Source organism: Excalfactoria chinensis, chromosome 13, assembly GCF_039878825.1.
Source record: "Excalfactoria chinensis isolate bCotChi1 chromosome 13, bCotChi1.hap2, whole genome shotgun sequence".
Taxonomy (NCBI): domain Eukaryota; kingdom Metazoa; phylum Chordata; class Aves; order Galliformes; family Phasianidae; genus Excalfactoria; species Excalfactoria chinensis.
In genome coordinates this window covers 11,460,091-11,480,433 of record NC_092837.1, presented here as the reverse complement: position 1 = coordinate 11,480,433, position 20,343 = coordinate 11,460,091, and the positions used below count along the sequence as shown (strand labels likewise).

General features: G+C 45.1%; 1 protein-coding gene across 1 annotated transcript in view; it reads right to left on the bottom strand.

Moving 5' to 3' along the window:
• The window catches only part of ERGIC1 (endoplasmic reticulum-golgi intermediate compartment 1), a 51,829-nt gene extending 32,323 nt beyond the window's left edge, over nucleotides 1-19,506 (bottom strand). Inside the window, exons 1-2 of the mRNA XM_072348391.1 lie at nucleotides 19,348-19,506; nucleotides 1,027-1,088 (exon numbers count right to left, since the gene is read on the bottom strand). Coding sequence (XP_072204492.1) covers nucleotides 1,027-1,088; nucleotides 19,348-19,367 — 82 coding nt within the window. The 5' untranslated portion in view covers nucleotides 19,368-19,506. The remainder of the gene's footprint in view (nucleotides 1-1,026; nucleotides 1,089-19,347) is intronic.
• Nucleotides 19,507-20,343: the final 837 nt, after the last annotated feature.

Below are 20,343 nucleotides of genomic sequence, written 5' to 3'. Positions count from 1 at the left end.
CTATTTGGTGCCTGTTGTCACCAAGGGATATGACATCACTCACGTCAGCAATGACATACAAGGCTACTGACCCATCTACAAAAACGGATGAATGGAGCACAACTATATGATCAAAGGAAGTCACTGTTCAATGGAACAGGAAAGCTGCAATAGGTGCCTAATTACAGACTTGGCAGGACCAACCTGATCAATGTTTACCACTCTGCACAGTGCACTCACTGGATATAATTGTGTGAAATTGCATTACTCAGCCCACAGCCTACCTCAGGAGGAGGAAGGAAGGAAAAGAGGCTTGAGGCAAGAGATTTGTATCAGCTGAAGTCTATGCACTGATACACAGCAGTGAGAGTGGATTGCTATCAGTGGTTTCTGACAAACTAATTATTCTCCTTTAAAAGCATGACAAATGACAATAAAATAAGATCTTTGCTCACTATCCCCATCTACAATGTCAGATGAATCCCCTAAGTACACTGTGACAGAAATACGTGTTTCCTAAACCAACCTCTCTGATGGCCACGGCACGTTGCCATTCACTCAGGTCTTCATGCAACCAGAATCCAAAACCTGGATTCCCTATCTGGAGCACTTCGGTTCCTCAAATCTCTTCAGTAAATAAGAAACGTAACTGTGAACACAACACCTACGAGCCGTTCTTCACAATGAAGAAATGCCCATCAGAGACAGGCAAAAAGATTCCGTCATTCACTCCCCCAGTGTTTGGAGCAGACTCACAGCTACTTGAGTAGCTAGCAGAGTGGGTATTCCAGCTTTAGCTCTTAGGAGCTCCCTTTCACAAGAAGATCCCTTTGCTACTTTTACACGCCCAGAGTCCAAATCCATTCAAATTCCTCCATCATTTATTGAAACCTTAGGTATTGAGTAAGAAGAGCTGTCTCAGCAACAAAGGACATCTTTTCTAGTCTCTTATATCCCTTTTAAAATATCCTTTAAGACACAAAAGCCAAAAGATCTTTAATTTTAGCTCAGGGGAATTCAAGGACAGCAAAAAGAAGTGCTACTTACTAATAGCCCCTGTGTAGGTTGGCTGTGTAAGGTCTTTTGGCACCTTCCTGTAGATGTCAAACCTGAAAGAGGAAAAGTAACAGCCATAAACCAGGTGGAATATTTCAATACATTTCACGTCCCCACAGGGACGAACGATGCTGAAGTTTTTTCCATCCAGCTTTCCAACAACATTTTTTTGAGTTTGCAGAAGGATATGAGAAGGGAAAGCAAAACAAAACAAAAAGTCCTTTTTCTTTTGTACAGTTATGTAACTGCTCTGCTTTCGGGCTCCAGTTTCCAAAGCAATTCCCTCCGCCTCCCTTGGCTTTGCTGCCATGGATCGTTGCAATTTGAGCTGCTACAGGTGCCAAGGAAGAAGTCATGCTGGACAAGCTTACAGACCACCGTAAAAGGAAAAGGATACTCTACAGACTCCTGAATATAAAGGCCTGGCAAAAAAAAACACCAGCGAGACACAACCAGCATTTCAACTTGTGTTCTGTATTCCATGGCAGCCAAGGCTCACCAAAACCAGAGCCAGAAATCATGATGTTAAGACAAGAAACTGACCCTTGGACATTGGATACACAGGAGAAATTAACCCAAGAAGTTTACAAAATCCATTTTAATATTAGACGGTTGTTTTGATTCAGTCATATCTTTTAATATCCATATGGCTCAGCTTTGCTATTTTAAACTATCCATGGTTAAACTTTCACTGCCCTTATGATGATGCTGTATTATTTCCTACCACGTTGTGTTGCTGCATGTCCAGCCGCAATGCAGCTCTTGACATCAGTTTTTCCACCACTCAATAAAAATTAATTAATGCATTAAAAACACACACACACCCTAAAGAAGGAAGTGACTGGTTCTCCCCCTGAATAGACTTTTTTTGGATACAGCACTAGCAAGTGAGACTTGATGCTTTTTCCAGTCCTGGACAGGCATGAGAGACGCCGACTTCCAAATTCCTCCCCCCTATGGCACCAAGAGGAAGGAGCTCTGCACTGATTTAGTACTTCCTGCTACACCAAATGTTACACAGAGAGCTCAAAAACTACATCGGCATTCTTTCCTTTATTCAGCACCTATATAAATCATCAGTACCATCTGGATGCACACTGTGAGCATTTGCCACACATCAGGTTAGGACGCTATTGCTGTATTATTCAGGATGTGAAACTGGAGGAAGAAAGGAGAAGAGAAGGAAGGATGGTATCATGAACATCACCTACGCAGTTCATGTCCTGAACTTGCTATGCAATCACTTAAGTGTCCTGATGAACCACTGCTTCACCTATGAAATACGAAGACTACATCTGTTCAGGGTCTCGTGAGGATGAACTCAGCATGTGAAGCATTTCCAAACGCAGCTAACAGGGCCACAGCAGCAGACAGAGCGGCGTTTGCTAACTGAACACAGCTCTTGCTCATGTGATATAATTGACAGAGCACGCTGCACGGGATGCACACGGAGTTATATGTTCTCATGACTCTATTCCCTGCCATCGCCTAAACAGATCAGTAATATTCCTGAAGCAAAGAGTCCTTTTATGGTTCTCCAGCTGCCCTGAGAACATCTGGAAAGTGCTGTTTACATTCTTTCCACATACACCAAAGCAACAGCAGCAGCGGATGATAAAGCAGCCCAGAGCAGCTGGTGACATCATGGTCTCACGGGCGGAGGAAGTAGCTGATCTTTCCTGCTCACAGCCCATAAAATGCTGAAAGCTGGCAGCATCTCACTATGGTCACAATAATACATCAACGCAGCTACAAGAACTGAGAGAAAGCACACGAAAATGCAAGAGCTTTTCAGTGTGAGTGAACAATTAGAGATGGGAAATACCTCCACACTGGAGTCAGGAAAAACAGCAGTCTGAGGATACTATAAAAGGCAATTTTTTCTTAAGGTCAGAAATATTTACTGGTTTTAAAAAGATGATCCATCACAGGATTAGCGAAATAATCCCATCTTTTAACTCAGTGGAAAGCTGATGTCACAGCATGCTTCTCTCCTCTCTGCCTGCTATTTTAACCATGTAAATAACACCCAAAACCAACAAATTAAGTTCTACATGGTGCAAGTAAGCTAGGAACAGGCAAAGGCTCTACAGAAAGCTGATGATCAATGGTTCCCAGCCAAGCTCATCAGCTGGCTTCAAGTGCTTAAAAGGCAGTTCACCCTTTCAATGTGCTGTTCTGCTCCCACCTCTTCAACTACCTTATACTCTATCTATCTCCCTCCTTGACCATGACACACAGCTAAGAGATTTAAGCAAGTCTCTGGATCTGATTTGCCTATAGGATGCAGAGTTACATGCATGGAAAAGTGAACAGGTTTTACTTGCCCTCAGGTCAGATGTTCCTGTAAGCACTTGAAGGAAAAATTCCAGCAAGCCTTTAGGTTCCTGAAGCATTGGTCACTTGGAAGAGTATTTACTTGCTGGGAACAGAGAGGAACCTTGTGCCCTCTCTATTGCAAAAGCTGCCTGATACCAGCATACTCAACACAATGGAAGGTATTACTAATACTGGAGGGAGACTGGACGTTCAGAAGTGTACCAGTTAGCCCACAGAGCAGCAAGACACGCTGTACCATGCTGTGAATATCCCCCTTCGATGTGCTTGTACTTCTATCCTTAACAATCAGGGCGTAGATTTCCAGCACATTCATCACCTCAAGTAACTGTGAACTCAGCTGGCAGCATTGTGGAGCAGTTAACCCCACTTTCACAAAGGCAGACATGACCTTGCACTTAAAAGCATGCAGGCACAGTTTCCACAGGCCGGCAAGCAGGTTATTTAGACCAGGCTTTTGGCAACTATATTCCTTTACTCAGAAAGCAAGACTCGCAAGGTGAAGGAACACCTTTGAGTCCATCAGCTGACATAGCCATAAGTATGGAAACAACTAGAGTTTTTGCTAGGAAAGCTCTTCCTCCAGGTCATGCAGATCCTCACAAAGGGAGGGCTGGACCTTGCAGTACCAGAGCACAAAGCTAAAGATAGCACTGGGCTGTCATCATTCCTTACAAAGGAATTTCCTGACACATCCAGTGTATCTATTGTCTTTTGTTTCAATGGCAGCACGGATGTAAACAAAAAAAGACTTGGTTTGGTAATGTCAGAGTTCCATGGAACCAACGTTCATGACCAGTGCCAGGGAATGCTACAGTTTTTTTACTATCCAATGCTGAGGACATAGCAAGAAACTTTCTCATCTCCCTGACAGGAGCATCAATGAACAGTTCCAATGGCTCCTGTGAGCACGATCCTTGTGCAGCTTTCCACTGAGCAGCTCAAACAGAATCCACAAATCCTAGCATGGTTGAACAGAGATGGGTGATGGAGCGAGGGCTGCCTGATGGATGGGTGTGCAAGAGGCCTCTCATCTTGGTCTTATCTTACTGCAGTGGCACAAATGGATGGCAATGTGAAACTGTAGACGGGTACACCTCAATGGAGCCAAATGAAAGGATGGCATATTTGAAGCCACGTTTGATGCCAAGGTCCTTAGTTTCTGGTGATGTTACTCACTCCCAATAGCTGGCCCAGTGCACAGTGAAAAACAACCTTAATTCTACAAGACATCGGTAGCTTTGATAGCTTGTTGAAGAAAAAGAGTGTGGTGTTACTGAACCAATTTGCCTTGTTAACAAATAAGTGTCACTGGAAGCAACCTGCAGGCACCACACACCTAACAGCTGAAACATAACTTTGTGATTTATTTAGACAAGCAACTGAAGATTCTACAGCAGATTCAACTAAACAAAAGGGGGGAAGGGGGGAGGGGAGAGTGGGGACTACTGAGTATAAATGCAGAAAGATAACTTTGAAAATACTGTAAAGACTCTGTTGTTACTACAGCAAGAAATCAGAAGAACTGCAGAGTTTGTATTGCAGCACGTCGCGGGTTGGAGGCCAGGTGGTGGACAAGCAAGGGCTGGGGTGCACAAGGAGCTGGAGAGGATGTAGCCAGGACAGCTGACCCAGTTGAGTCAAAGGGAGGTCCCATACCATATGATGCTGTGATCAGTGACACAAACTGGGGAAAAGGACGAGGAAGGGAAGGGACGATCAGAGTGGTAGCATCCATCTTCCCAAGAAACCATTACATGTGCCGAGCCCTGCTCTCCTGGGAGGGGCTGGATATCTGCCTTGCTTTGCTCGTGTACATGGCTATTGCTTCGCCCAGTAAACTGCCTCAAACCACGAGTTCCCAGGTTTATATTTCCAACTCCCCTCCCCACCCCACCCAGGCAGAGTGAGTGAGCAGCTGAGTGGTGCTGAGCCGCCTGCTGCACTCACTCAGCATGAGTGGGGCACACCATAACCCATCATATGCAACATCTCCTGAAGAGACAAGAAAGGCTGTAGGGGAGACCTCCCTGGGGTTCCTGAGAGACAAAGGGAAAAAAGAGATAAGAAAAGGCTGGCTGGTGAGGCCTTCCAGCCTGAACTGCCCCGAAGAGCTCTTATGGTCAGTGAGAGCTCTGTCCCCAGTTGCTTTCTTCTTAGCAAGAAACATCCCTCCTCAGAGAAACAGAGGGGTGGCAGACTGAAAAAGCTTCTGCCCACATGCTGGTAGTGCCCTCACCCAGCTGAACGGTTCAGTTGCACAGCTCCTACACATCAGAGGTACATTCAAGTACAACATTGATGCTCTTATTTCCTATTTGTCAAGTCCTTCTTGCAAACCAAAGAAGGGTGAATCAGAGTATGGCTGCAGGCCTCAAGTAAAAACAGTCCAAGAGGGCTTGATGTCAGTGTTGCTCCACACGGACGCCAATTCCTGACTAGCACAACAAAGCTTGCCTGTTCCTTACAAAGTTCATTCACTGCATACTCACCAGTAAGTGAGGTTACGACATAGAACAGACGACTTCTCCCGTTACACCCTGTACCCTGAGCTGTACGTTCAAGAAATACACAACACAGAGGTATCTTACACAGATTAGATACTAAGAAACTCAGGAAAAAAGGAAGAAAAAGGTCCTTTTCATCTACAGAAGGCAAATAACTCTATTTGTTGATTTCACTTTTTTTCCCAGATGAGCAGGAAAACCACATGGTGCACTTCTAGGAACATCTGTATCTAAACAACCACCACAGACTGCCTCTGATGACAGCTACATCACTGTGGAAGGGACTCAAGGAGCAGCAAAGCCATCAAAGTGCCTTGGACAGCTACACCTACCCCTGCACACATTCCCTGTTCAGTAATAGCCAGCCCAAGGCAGCTCTGTCTGCTAACAGTTTAGAAAACATCTTTGTAAGCACCTACTATTGAGACACGCTAAATTAACTCATCTTTAGGATGCACCCTTCTGAATTACACTATACTCTTTAATTACTTCATGCAGACATCAGTGAGTCCAGCCACCTGACAATTTTTATTCAGATGCCATAGAAGAGACAAACCATCTTTAACTCTTAGAAGGATTAACTTTCCCTGGAGACAGGGATTCATTACTCTTCATGCTCTTTTATTCTTCTTCTTACCATTGACCAACCTGCCTCCTCAAAACCTTCTGTTTCACTCCTGTGTTACAGACAAATGATTCAGGGAGCAGAGATGGTTGGGTTCAGTCACCTTTATTTGGCTGCTATAGAGCCGATGCACAAAGACAGACAACTAACTCTTCCCATAAGACTACGTAGCTGCATCTGTTCTTAAGTTTGTCATTTAAAGACAGAAGAGTTGCATTAGCAGTTCATGAAACCAAGGCAGGTGTGAAGTGGGGAGAAGAGAATGAGCATGCTTGACCCCACTTTAGGAACCGTGTTTATGTGCACACAAAATGAGCTGAACAACAGCACCGAGTTTCCCCACCAGTCCACAGCAAAGTGTACTGCACAACTTTCCTTCCTTCTATTACTGCTGCTACCACATCTGGAATATGCATCTCTGGAGACAGCATAAGAATTTATGGATCATGATTCACTCAGTACCTGTTGCTATTAAGGCTCTTAGCAGAGATACCACTTACAGCTTAAAGCTCTGCAATCCGCTTTGCATAAAATGTTTTATCATTTGTAAGGAGGAGATGGGAAGCAGGAAGAAACTCACCATAAGTTGGACTAAGTCCATCTAACATTCAAAGACAACTGCGTGCAAACAGACTCCATTTTATCTCTCCAGGAAAATGTTGGAGGAGGTGGGAGTTCCAGAGGGGAGAACAGCATTTTGTGACTGTGTTTGTCTCAGGATGTTCCTTCTGCCACCAGCCATCAGTGCAGGTTGGAGGCAGAAGGAAAAGACAGTAACACTGTGTCTACACTGGATACCTTCAGCCTGAATTCACGGAATCAAAATGAGTATAGCAGCACACTGTTGCCAGAGCAAGCTCCTTCAGGCTGGAAACTGATGGCAGAAAGGAAATACCCTTCTTGTAGTTCCAGCAGTAATTCTAGAGAAACCTTCCCACCAAAGGCACGCAGTTTTGTGTCAGGGAATATTTACACCTTTGTGATATTCTGCTTGGGCAAAGACATGTCCCTCACCTAACAAGAATCAGAAGAACAAAACATGTAAGCAAAAACCTGCCACCCCAGCAGCTTGAGGTATTGTGGAATCTGTGCTCACCGACACTGCTGAAGTTTCAGGAAGCAACCTAGCAAAAATGCTGGGTTACTGAAAGCACCCACTGAAACATCCAGTAACCAGCAGCCCCATCCACCTCCTCATGTTCCACAACACAGACAGAAAGTACAACAGATTCTCAGGCTGTAGGCACGAAACAGAGAAGAAATTGCTGCCCCAGAGCATTACATCTCACAGTCCTTTAACCAAGTCAGACAGAGAAACAAACTCCAGTGCTACCAGAAGAGCAAAAGAATTTTAACCAAAGAAATCAAATAATTCAGCTAAGAGCTGAACAAAAAATATTCCACCAAAACACCAAAGCTGTTTAACAGGCAGCAACCATTCCTCTGTTTCCTTGGGTCACTGCTCGCTAATAATGGCTTGGGGACAATTCATCCCTGCCTGTCAATAACACTGCCTTAACAGCCTTTGAGTTATGGAGCAGTAAGAGCAGGCCTGATATCAACAGCAAATGTCAGGAGCTGCCATGCATTCAGCTGTACGTTGTGAGCTTTTAACCTTCCTAGGGGCCACTCACCTCCCAAGGAAAGGAGCAGGCTTATACACAAACAGACTGCTGCCTTTAGCACAGGGTGGACCCCTCTGGCTTTGTTCCTTTTCTTCGAAGCACGTCAGACACTCACAGTAAGATCTCTCAAAGCAGAGCTGTTGCGTTTGTATCATGAAATAAATAAACCTACCAATTTAGTTTTCAGTCTGACTGTTCATGCCAAATTAAACGTCAAGGTAGAATAAACAGCACAGTCAGGTTTGCACACATAGTTTGTTCTTCTGATTAACAAAAAGCCATCTACTTAAAATCTCAGTCACCCATTTGAAGTTGCTGATGGGACTGTTACCATTCACAGCTGTTAAATCCATACCCAGAGCCACTGTGACCATACCTAGAGAGAAAAAAATTACTTTCTTTACTTGTTAAATTGATTTTATTCAACAGTGTAACAGCAGGCTGACTCCTACGGCACAAGAGATGGCCTGAAAGATCAATTACCCCGCTGCATGTACCTACCAACAGCATGCTTGAAATGATCAAAATAGCAGATAAGCCCAGAAGAGCTGGTACTTGGGACAGTGATGATCAAGGAACAAGGAAGACAGGCCTCTCTGCCTACTGACCCAGATAGGGCCCAGATGTCACCAGGCTCCCATGGGTGAGGCAGAAGTACGCAGCCGGCCAGGCAGGTGGCATAGAAGGACACAGCCACTTGTGTGGGCGGCATTGTGCACCCCAGGTGTCTGAAAGCTGCTATAAAACAAAGCCAGACCTGCTCTGACTAGCAGCCTGGAGCAATTTCCCACCTTACGAAAGCATGAGAGGAGAAAAGATGCAGTTTCTGAGCGAAACGAAGGAACGGAGACCCCTGATTGACTTGGAGAAGGAACCTATCTGAAGTGCTGTACTTCCTCCAAGTCATGTCAAAATACCAGAGGGCCTCCTTAAGAGAGTGGGGAAGAGCAAGAAAATCAAAAAAGAAGTTGACAGATGCCTCATCCTAATGCCCTCCCCTACACATACAGAGGAAGTATTATTGTTTCAATTTGTAGGTAAAACAGTAGTTTAAGATTCCTTTCAGAACTCCTGTTTTCAGATGCTGCTGCTTTTCTGTCCACCCAAAGGCAAGTACCTCTGTGACACCTCTGCAAAAACATTTAGCTCTTGCCTAATCTAGCAGAGCTAAAAAGAAGCACCTCTGCTTCCAACAAGAGAAATCTATCACCCTCTTTTATAGGCAGCGAAGAACAATTGCAGGAAGTCAGTGGCAGGGAAAGAGAATCGGAACTGCCAACTCTGAACTCTTCTTCTTGAGATTGTTAATTCTTTGTTGAAATGAAATTTCTGTGTTTCCTGTCTGACGGCAGATGAGAACATGATGTGCAGAGAGCAGCTCAAGGCAGCCTGTGGGACAGAGCCATGCTGCCATCCCAGGGAATGGGCACAGCAGTGGGAATAGAATTGAGTTCTCTTCTGCTCCCAGCACTGACTCACTGTAATTGCTGCTCCAGTCAATTAAGTCGTTCTACTTCAGCTTCTTCATTTTGCAGAGTGGCAGCTGGTGACATCTGTCGGCTTTTCACCAAACACATTGAAACCTACAGATGAAAAACTCTACGGAAATACAAAGTATTACTGATCAAAGCCCCGGTATCTCTGAAGGTCTCCAGGAGTAAAAGCTCTGGGAAGATGTTTATGAAAACAAAGTAGATGTGCTGTGCAAGAGCCAAGTCTCAGTTCAGACACGGGGCTGTACCTAGAGTGCATGTCCATGAACAGTCTTTATTAGGAACAGTTTCCTGAATTGGGACCTAAACTTTGAAGCACGTGTAAAGTAAAATAAGTGATCTTGTTAACAGAACTTGATGTATGGGATGTAATCACATTATATGTAAGTATTGAAGTTTGGCCCCAAACGCAAGTTCAAGATGCAAATTCAGATTCAAAGCCCAACTAATAAACTGATACTTGTAAATACCAAGCAGTTATTAACACATTTAATAAGATTATTACCTGCGTAACAGTAGATAATACACAAACAATGTTAAGTAATCACCTAGTCCTCATTTACACACAATGGGGCATTAACACAAATAGTTCAGAAGTTGAGCTTTGATGCACAAACGCCCAAGGCTTCAAAATCACACTGGAAACTGTTTAATCCTGAACTACTTGGAGCCAGTTCTGGTACGCCAAGGACTGGACAAGGAGGAACTAATGCAGTTTTAAACTAGCTTATCTATACTGCAAGCAAGAAAAGACTGGAACTCTTAAACCCTGCATGACTTACATTTCACCCTCACATTTCACCCTCACATGACACCATTTTTCAAAGCAGAATCCTCCAGTATCTTTTATTTTTTTTTCTGTTTTTTCCTGACTCTTCGCACTTGAAGGCCAAGGAGTGAAATGAGGGAATGATTTTCCTTGCCAGTCGGCTCCTCCCTCTTAATTCGAGTTCCAAGAACATAATGAAACTAACAGAGGAAGTTTCTGAAACAAGGAGGAGCACTAAGAATGAGAAAACAAGGTTAGCCATGAGGACTGTCATTCATTATATAACACAGCATTTAAGTAAATGGACATTTAGGGAAAGGGGCCGAGAGAAACACCCTCAGCAGCAGCTTGTGTGGCATTATGTCATCTGGGCTTCTGGCTATTTAGCAGGTACAGGAAAGATTTTATATAGAGAAATAACAAAATCATTTATTTCTAGGACAAAAGACTATGAATCCCCACAACACTTACATCAAGAGGGCACAAAATGAATAGATTCAGCTTCCGTTCATACAGATTTCTTTTCAAGCAGCTATTCCTGCTGGTTTCTCCCTTCAGCCAGGCTCCTTTACTCCACTGTCCTGTTCTGCATAATACCTTTTTGTCAGCTGTGCTCTGAATTTTGTGTTCTTGTTCTTTCGGTGCGTAAGGACCTTGTTTTCTATTGCCCAGGAATACACAGCAATTGCTTTTACTGAAATAACCCCAAAGTGAAAACTATTTTAGATGCCACTGATGAATGGAAGAGAGGAAGCAGTATAACATGGGGCTTTTTTAATGTGTTTTTGTGTTGTTTTATTTTTCCTGAATAAAATGTTAGGCTCAAGTATATTTCAAAGGTAATTAGGAGGAGGAATGTATTTATAATCTCAGAAACTCAATGGTGGAGTCCTGCCAGCAAACATTTTATTTCCTTTTAGGCAGCGAGGCAGGCGTCAAAATGAAGGATGAAAGAGAAATGTATTTTTAATAAAGTGAGCAAACTATACTTTGCTTCATCAAAATGGGAGAAAAATGTCATGAAGAAAAAATGTTCAAGTAAAAGGACTGGTATTTAAAGGGACCCAGCCCTTCGCTGGGCTGAAAGCAAGTGGACGTCTGCATGGCAGTACCATATTCTGGAGATCAGAAAGAGAGGAGGGGGGAAGAGAGAAGAGGAACAGGATCAAACTTATGGCTCTCCACAAGCTAATTAAGTTGTCCAGATACTTAAATAGCCTAGGTAAACTGCAGCCATCCTGTCGCAGAGCCTCCATCCCCCTTAAGCTCAGAAGCTCCAGCCCTCACTACTCCCCCGCATCTCCCAGCCCTGTTCCTCACCCATTCCCTCTGTGAGCCTCTTGGTCCTGAACTTTGCTCCGTTTCCCAAGGAAAGACCCCTCAGAACAGAGTTTCTCTTCCCTGCCATGCTCCCCCAGCTCTATCACACTGACCTACAGTCTCTCGCTGCTCCCAGTGCTGCTGGCCTCAGTGCCTGAGCACATCCCCTCTTCTCAGCTCTCCCCACAGACAGAGTCCTGATCTCCACAAAACTCTAATTTCCCAGAAATTACCTATGTGGAATTCAGAGCAAAACCAAAACACATCCACAGGGGGAAAAATAAGAGATACTTTTCTCATAGTTTCTAGAAATCAGAAAACATTAAGACTTTGTTTCTGTCTATTCCTGCTGAACATCTTCAAACAAGACACAATTAAATTAAACGAGATTAACGTAGCATCAGAATGTTGTGCCTTTCTTTTTTGAACACCGCCTTCTGAAAGCCAGGACTGCAAATCTGAGGCTGGCACTGCACCCCTTTATATAACACAGAACTGCCTGAAGACAAATAACCTCTGCTGAAGGGAAGTGGAGGAGGAGAACAATAAAGTGAAGAAAACAGCTCCAACTTCATAAGGCTTCGAAGCCCTTAAGAGCACGCAGACCAGTCCACACTCCACTGCATGATAAATTCTTCTGCATCAGCAAGAGATTTCATGAAAGTGACCAGTTCAGACTGTCCTAATTATATTCCAATCTAGGAGAATTTCTGTATACGCTTCTAGAACTCAGTGCTATCTTTTAGATGTTTACAATTATACTCCTTATGAGGAAGTACAGCTCGAAAGTAACATCTGGTTTCCAGATGAAGTTCCTGGTTTTGACTCAGCTGTCAAGAAATAGCCATAATGATCCCACCCTGCCAGAAAAACGTGAATGACAGACCCATCGTACACCCATATGTGCAGTTGGCACCTGGTTTACCAGCACCTGCTGGTCAAGATACAACTTGTCACACTCCAGCAACCAGATTCAGTAGGGTCACATTTGATTTACTGATGTGGAATCAAGTGAAGGTCTGAGATTTCACCTGTATCTGAAAATATGGTCCTATTTACATTATTGGCAGCGCTGGTCCTGTGGTGGGCTCTCCAGCCTTTTATTCACAGTACGCAGCGGTCTATGGATGTGGACAGCAATTAACAAAACATGTGGTCTGCCTTAGGATATGATTATTAAATAAATACTAAGCAATCCTGAGAGCCTGAAATTCTGCTGGTAGCTCTGCAGGCCTGTCTACGTTAACACAGCACTTTGATGTCTCCTGCATTAAAAGGCAGTCTGTGTTTCTGGCTTATCTGGCCTAAACCAGATACATAACTGCATCTGCAAACATTCTTAAAAAGAAATAGAATAGGCAAAACAAAAACTATCCGAACACACTCGATTCAAACACAGTCCATCTAACTCAGACTTCTCTGGTGCACAGCTGCCATGATCACAGCTGAAATACACCAACATTTCAGGATAAGGAAGGCCTGTAGAACATAACAAGATCATTATTAACAGCTTTTTGGCACAACAGTTTTCCATTCTGGGGGCAGCTGCCTTGGTGCAGGAATACGTAGACATTTCAGAGCTTGTGCTTGGATACAAGACAAAAAAAACAGATGATTCCACTACTTCTTCCCTCATTGCAAGAATGTTCTTTTCTTACCACCTCTGACATTTGAATTACATACCTAAAAAAAAAAATACTCCTGCACACTTCAAAATACAAGCTCAACAACTTCCACAGCTTCTCCCTTCCACAGTATTGCTTCAGCTCTGTTTACTGTGATTCAGTCATTTTCACAGCAACGAACTATGATGCCATGAAGAAAGCATCTGTGTCATCAACGAGGGAACAAAGCAGGACAGTTAAAGTTCAGAAGGAACAATACAGAACTTTCCTACAAAGCCGGAATTTAATATTCCTGTACTTAATCAAGAACAATTTTCCACTCCAGCTATTTTAAGATAAATAACGTATTAAGGAGACTTAGGAAGAAATATTTACACGCATGCACTCAATGTATAATTGGTTATTTGTGGCACAGGCATCAACAGGCTCTGTCTGTACAACTGCTATGTGCCCATCTGACTGCCGAATAATCTTTCAGGTGCCCTCAAAGGGCTATTGTTGAAATGCAGTTAGTCATGGCACGGCCTGGCACCAGCAGTTACGTAAGGCAGCAGCCCACGAAGCCTTGTGAAGCCTTGTTTCCCCGCGGCGTTGCACAACATACTGAGGTGGAACACGCTCACCAGGAGCATGCTCACAGAGCCACCAGTTGCTCAGGAGCAGGCAGCTGTCATTAAAGGAACTCAACAAAAAAGTGCAGTCCCTGCAATGTGTAAAGAGGCACCCAGCTAACCAACACAGAGCAGTGTTTCGGCCACTGGCTATACATGGCTGTGGTTTGTGGCTGTGGAAGTGAGCATGACCACACACAACTCAGTATAGGGCACATGCAAACCTTCTCGATACTGCTGCATGCACAGCTCTAAGCACAACTCATCCAACCAGGAGAAACCGTTCCAGCTGGCTGTAGCCGCTTATTCTTCTTTCGTGTCCTCCCCGTGATCTTTCAGCCAAGAACAGGTGATACCTGCTGCAATCACCAGCGTGCAGTTCTACAGGAGAGACAGCTTATTTGTAAAGTAAGTTCAGCAAGTAACTTTGCCAAATGAACCGCTGTGTACTAATGCAGATTGTTAAACAGTGCGCTGAGAGGGAGCGCAGGTGGATGGAGCACAGTGCGCTGTGATCCCATGAGAAACACTGAGCTGCTTGAGACTTCACAAAGAGATTGCAAATTAAACTGCTGAACAAATATGTACATTTCCACTAGCATTTGACAGTCATTAGGCAGCGCCAGGATGTCACTCAGCATTTTTCATGGAATCACAGCATGATTGGGATGGAAGGAACCTTAAAGATCAGCCAATATCAACCCCTGCAGTGGGCTGGTTACCCCCCTTCAGATCAAGATGCCCAGGGCCCCATCCCACCTGGCCTTGGGCACCCACAGCTCTGGGCAGCAATGTCAGTGCCTCACTGCACTCTGAGAAAAGAATTCCTTCCTAACATCTCACCTATTCTTGCTTTACAACTGGCAAACATTCACACATAAGCTGAACAACTCCCCTAAAAGTTGAAGTGAGATTTGAGGTGTTACAAGAAAGCTTTTAAGTTGTGACCCTCACAAATCTGTCAAAAGAAAAATGGTAGGATTATGTGAGAGAGCTTTGCTCCTTTCCTTAAGTCCGAAGACTGAAAGCAAGCTATTTTTCTTAAGCTCAGAAGAGCGTGAGAAACTTTTGTCAAAGGGGTGGCTTAGTGCTGGAAAAGATTTTTCTCTTAAGACTGCAGATCACCTCCTATCTGCCAGCCTGATCTCACTAATCTGCCTGGGAATCAAAGGAGGACAAACAGAGCTCCTTGATGCTGCTGAAACAGTTTCTATCACCAGTTTCGCAACCATGCCAGGCCAGTTGTCTCGGGCATCAGTTTGTCTATTAGCCATCACAACTCGTAGGTCGAAATTAAAAACATCCCTAATCACACGGCCTCTCCTGAAGGCAATAATGCTGAAAGTGTGTCAGTTTCAGCTGACTGGATGATTGGACTTAAAAAAAAACACAACAACACAAATGGGAACCAAAGTAAAGACCTGCCCGTGGCCCAGAACAACCAGAACACTGTTCAGCAGTCCATCAGAATACCCATGTAGAACGTATCATTTATTACAGATTTACCATGGAACAACTGACTGTGGGCCCCATTGTACTGTTCAGAGGGAATAAATCTGCCACTAAGAACTTCCACTCTAAATCAGCACTTAAACCAAAATCCCTCCTAAGCCTGGTTCCTTCCTCCTGACCTCTAAAATCCAGGCACAGCATACTGGCAAAAAACAGTACTTCATTTAGGGTACCAGGGAATAAGGGGACAAATACGACAGAAGTCTTAATCAAAACATCGCAATTAGTAGTGAGAAATAAACTCCGAAGTGTTTAGTTGAACATAAAAATAAGGATTTGCAGCTGTTTGCTACTCTCTGCTGAACAAGTGGTCAGGGCACAACTGAGAATCTCCCCAGTTAGAACAAAAACTTGATTTCGGAATCGTCTATTTTTGTTTGTCTCAGCCCAGTTACAGGTACCAGCACAGCAAAGAAGTTTCAGAAACTGCAACAAAGCCATCAGTAACTGCCATGCAAATAGGCAGATGCCAAGAAAAGCCATCAGATTCAGAAGCAAACTGAACTTGCAGCAAGCTTCTCCCCGCCATGTCTACTTCCAGCACGTAGAAGTCACTCATTACGCCTGTAACTCTCAGCGTTAGAGCAAGCTGAACTCCAGCACTGTTGTTCTCCAGTGGAGCTAAGCCTTTTGCTGAGCAGATCACGTAACATGTGAGAAACCTTCTGGCCTGCAATCACTGTTCAAGATTACCCAAGCTATACAGTTTAATCTAATTATGACTTTAACGACTACAGAAGCTGCAAATACACAGGTGACACTGTCTTAAATGCTCAAGGGTAAAGTACCCTCTCTGTTTTGCATGTGCACCTCAAAATCCCCAAATAAGTATGAAGCGTTGCTGAGATGAGCACTAACAAACCGGGGAAAGGAAAAAGCAACAATGTGTTGATGGAAAAGGCAAGAACATGATTTACAAACTGAGAAGGAACCAGGCCTTCTGTACATACAAAGTGATTCAGGAGCTCTGCAGGAGGGCTGATGTCTTGTGACGTGCACCAAACACATCCGTACCAAAACCTCCAGTCTATAAAATGAAAACTCGATTCCTTACCACCATCAAAGGACTGCAGAGGTCAGGGAACGTGAAATGCTCTGACAGATGAAAAGCACTAGGCAAGAGCTAAGGATTATTAACGCCCTAACACTCAGAAGTTACTGAGCGTTAATGCAAAGTGAAGTCATTGCAAAAATACTATTTTATTTATAATTTAAACGCACTTTACATTGGCAAAAAGAATCGTTGATAAGCCAAGAAAAGTCTTACTGAAAAATAAATGCACAGCATGAGTGATAAAACAAGCCGTGTCCGCATCTGATACCAACCGGTACGCCTCAGACTCTGCCCCAAGGAGAATCCTTCCAAGATACGTATCCAAGCACTTTGTGTTCTTCAACTGGGGCAAATTTGAACCCTTAAGTCTATGAGACAGGAAAGATTAAGTCAAATGGCCAGAAATGCTTTCTTAAACTTCAACCAATGGAGAATAGGGTCTTCATGGGTGAAAGCTGCAGCCTTCGGAAAAAACCCAGTATCTTTCTACTTGGAAACTCTAAATTTTGGACTCTAGAATGTAATTTTTTAATTTCCTTTTTATTTTTTAAATCCAACCTTCTACTCATTCATAAGGATAACACACACTTCGAAGCGTGTGGTAAAGACAGAGCGTCAAACTGTACCTCGCAAAGGGAACATCCAGTTGAAATCCCTGACAGAAAATCCTTGCATTTAAATGACAGAAACCATCACGTCTTCCTTCAGAAATACACCACAGGTGGAAACTTCCCTCTTCTCTCAGCCTGTTGTGTTACATTATATCACTGTCAGGAAGTAGCTGCAAATTTTTAACGCATGCATCATTCTTAACCTACTAAAGTAAAACTTTCCAACCTCAACAGATTTTGTTCCACTGACTGCACAGTGATCAGAAAAGCTAAAAGACTGTCTCTAACCTTTGCAAAAATGTTGTTCCTGAGCTCAGTTCAAGCTGCTAAAAGAGGAAAGCAGTTTGTCGTATGTGACATTAGTTTCTCTGTACCATGAAGTTCTTGGTTTATACCAAGTGCAGCCTTTGAAGTCTCATCTCTGCAGAAAAGATGAACTTCAATACGCTTACACTGTATGAGTAGGTGCTTTGACATGTCTGTTTCTACTCCTCCAACTCGATGACAAAGAACTTACTTGCACCTGTGAATCTTTAAAGTGCAGATGGGAACTGATGTCTCTGTAACTCATTAATCCAAACTAACTGAGCTTTTATTCAGCACCTTTACACTGTTCTGAAGCACAGCACAAGTGCTTGCTCTTAAGGTGATCGCTCTTTGTGAAGCTGCTTTCCACGTGTGCATTTTGAGATCCAACAGAACTGACATTTTTGAGACATCTGCAATAACGTTTTATCTGCTATTACAAAGCAACAGCCACAACCCAGGATCCCTCATTGTTCGTGTATTCTACAAGTCTGAAAACAGACGGCAACAGGGCTTGCAGCTGGCAGAATGTCTCCAAAGCTGAGAAGGGTTTTTCTACCAAGCTTTATACAAAGGAAGAAACAGGGCTCTGGGACCCGGATCCCACATGATCCAGTAGATGCTGTTTCCAGCTTCATCAAGTTTTCATTCAGAAGCAACTGCTCCATGTTCAACAGTGCCTCACGGATCACATACAAGATCCTGCCATCCTGTATAAATGAGAGGCCTGGTTTAGAGTTACAGCAGAAACACAGTGCACAGCTTTTGTAGGGCAGAACAACAGGACTGTGCTTTTTTCTCCACGTCAAAGGGACAGTTCTGCACGGCTCATGGTGGTCCTACATACAAAACATGAGTTCAACCATTTGAGTCGGAAGGGACCCTTCAAGGTCATCTGGTCCAACTCCCTGCAGAGAACAGGGAAACCCACAGAGCCCCTCCAGACTGACCTTGCGTGTCTGTAGGAACAGAACATTCACCCACTCTCTGGGCAACCTATGCCACCACCCCTGTCATAAAGAACCATTTTCTTATATCCAATCTAAATCTTTTTGTTTTAAACCATTTCCCCTTGTCTTATCACAACAGCCCCTGCCAAACAGTCTGTCCCCCTCTTTCTTACAGTCCCCTTTAGACACTAAAAGGCCACTCTCTGGTCTTCCCAGAGCCTTCTCTTCTCCAGGCTGAACAGCCCCAGCTCTCAGCTTGTCCTCCCACAGGAGGTGTTCCATCCTTGGATCATTTCTGTGGCTCTCCTTTGGATACACCCAAACAGGTCTATGTCTCTCCTCTGCTGTACACATATGAGCACAGTACCCCAAGTGAGACCTCACAAGCCTCAGTTCCCAGATCGGGGTATTTTTATGATAACCCTAACGCTAGGGTAGAACTGACATGAAAAGGCTTCTACAGAGAAGTGCATTCTGCACGCGGGAGGCATCAATCTGGAGAGTTACACAGCTTTGGTTCGGGAAAGGGTCAAACCCGCGGCTATCACTGCAGCCCCGCAGCAGCCCAGGGGTCCCTTGGTTTCGCTTTGGGAGCGCACACGGAGTGCTCGGGCCCCAGCGCCTCGCAGGCCTCACCCCGCCCGCCAGGCCCGATCCCCCGCCGCCGCCCCACGGCCCCACCGCCGCCCGGGGCCGCTCCACCCCCCGCTCCCGGGGCCGCTCGAAACTCCTCACGCCTCGTTCTGCTTTGCACAACGCCATTATATAACGATAATTGCACGCCGGGCACGGGTTCCCACGCCCCGACCCAGACCCACTTCGCGCTGCCGCTCCTCCCCATCCCGCAGGGCCCGGCTCGCTTTACACCACCTGCTCCCGGGCAGGAGGCGCGAAGGCCGCCGAGGCGCAGGGCCGCGAGGTCGGGAGTGAAGCAGCGGCGGACCCGACCCCGTCCGGCCGCACTCACCTCCTGAAGTCAAAGGGCATGGTGCTGGTGGTGGCCGGCGCCGGGCAGGCTGAGGGCCCCGCCGCCCCCGGGCCCGGCTCTCGCCTCGCTGCCGCCGGCTGCAGGGCCAGGAAGTGACGGCCCCGCCGCCGCGCAGCGCTCAGCCCATTGGGCGGCTGGGACCGGCCGTCGCTTCCGCCGCCGGGTTACGGGCAGCGGCGGGAGGCGAGGAGCCGTCGGGCTGCTGCTGTTTCGGCCCCGCGTTCTGGGGTCAGGGTTCGAAGTGCCCGCCGGCAGCAGCGGCAGCAGCAGCAGCAGCAGAGCACCTGGCAGCACTGCCTGCAGGCTGACACGCAGCGCGCTGGTGCTGAACGAAACCCCTTGGTGCCAGCCTGGCTCCTTGACTTTCTTTTGCAAACCTTTCTGCATGTTTTATTGGAGGACAAAGAGTTAACGTAAGGGAAAGCTCCCTGTTTTGCAGGCAAGACGTTTCCCCATCACCTGAGCCCCTCTGATCTGCCGTCTTGCCGTTTTGCCTGAAGCATTAATGCTTTTGTCTGACTCTGTCCCTGCCAGATTGAATGCAGTGCACATCGCTGATCTCACGGTGCTGCATACATTATCCTGCGGCACAGCTTGTGCCCTTAACAGCTCCACATTGCAGCCTCAGTTGGAGACCTTCTGCCGTAGATAAACTGTGACCAATATTTCATTAGGGAGTGAAGTGGTGCCTTCATACCGTGTGTGTTAGATTACAACGCAGGAATAGAATATAGCTGCTTTTGTCTTCTCTGCCTAAAAGCAGAGCAAGAGAAAGGGAGAAATGGTGGCTATCTGAATATGCTGTGTGCATATTTAGATAGGTAAAATGGAGGAGTCCTGGGGTGAGATAACGAGGCACAATCCCTCAAAACCCCCCAGGGAACAGATAAAGAAGCCCTAATTGGCTTTTTGATCTCAGACATCTAAATTACCCAAACTGCATTGTGCAAGTGCATTCAGCAGATTGCAGACTGG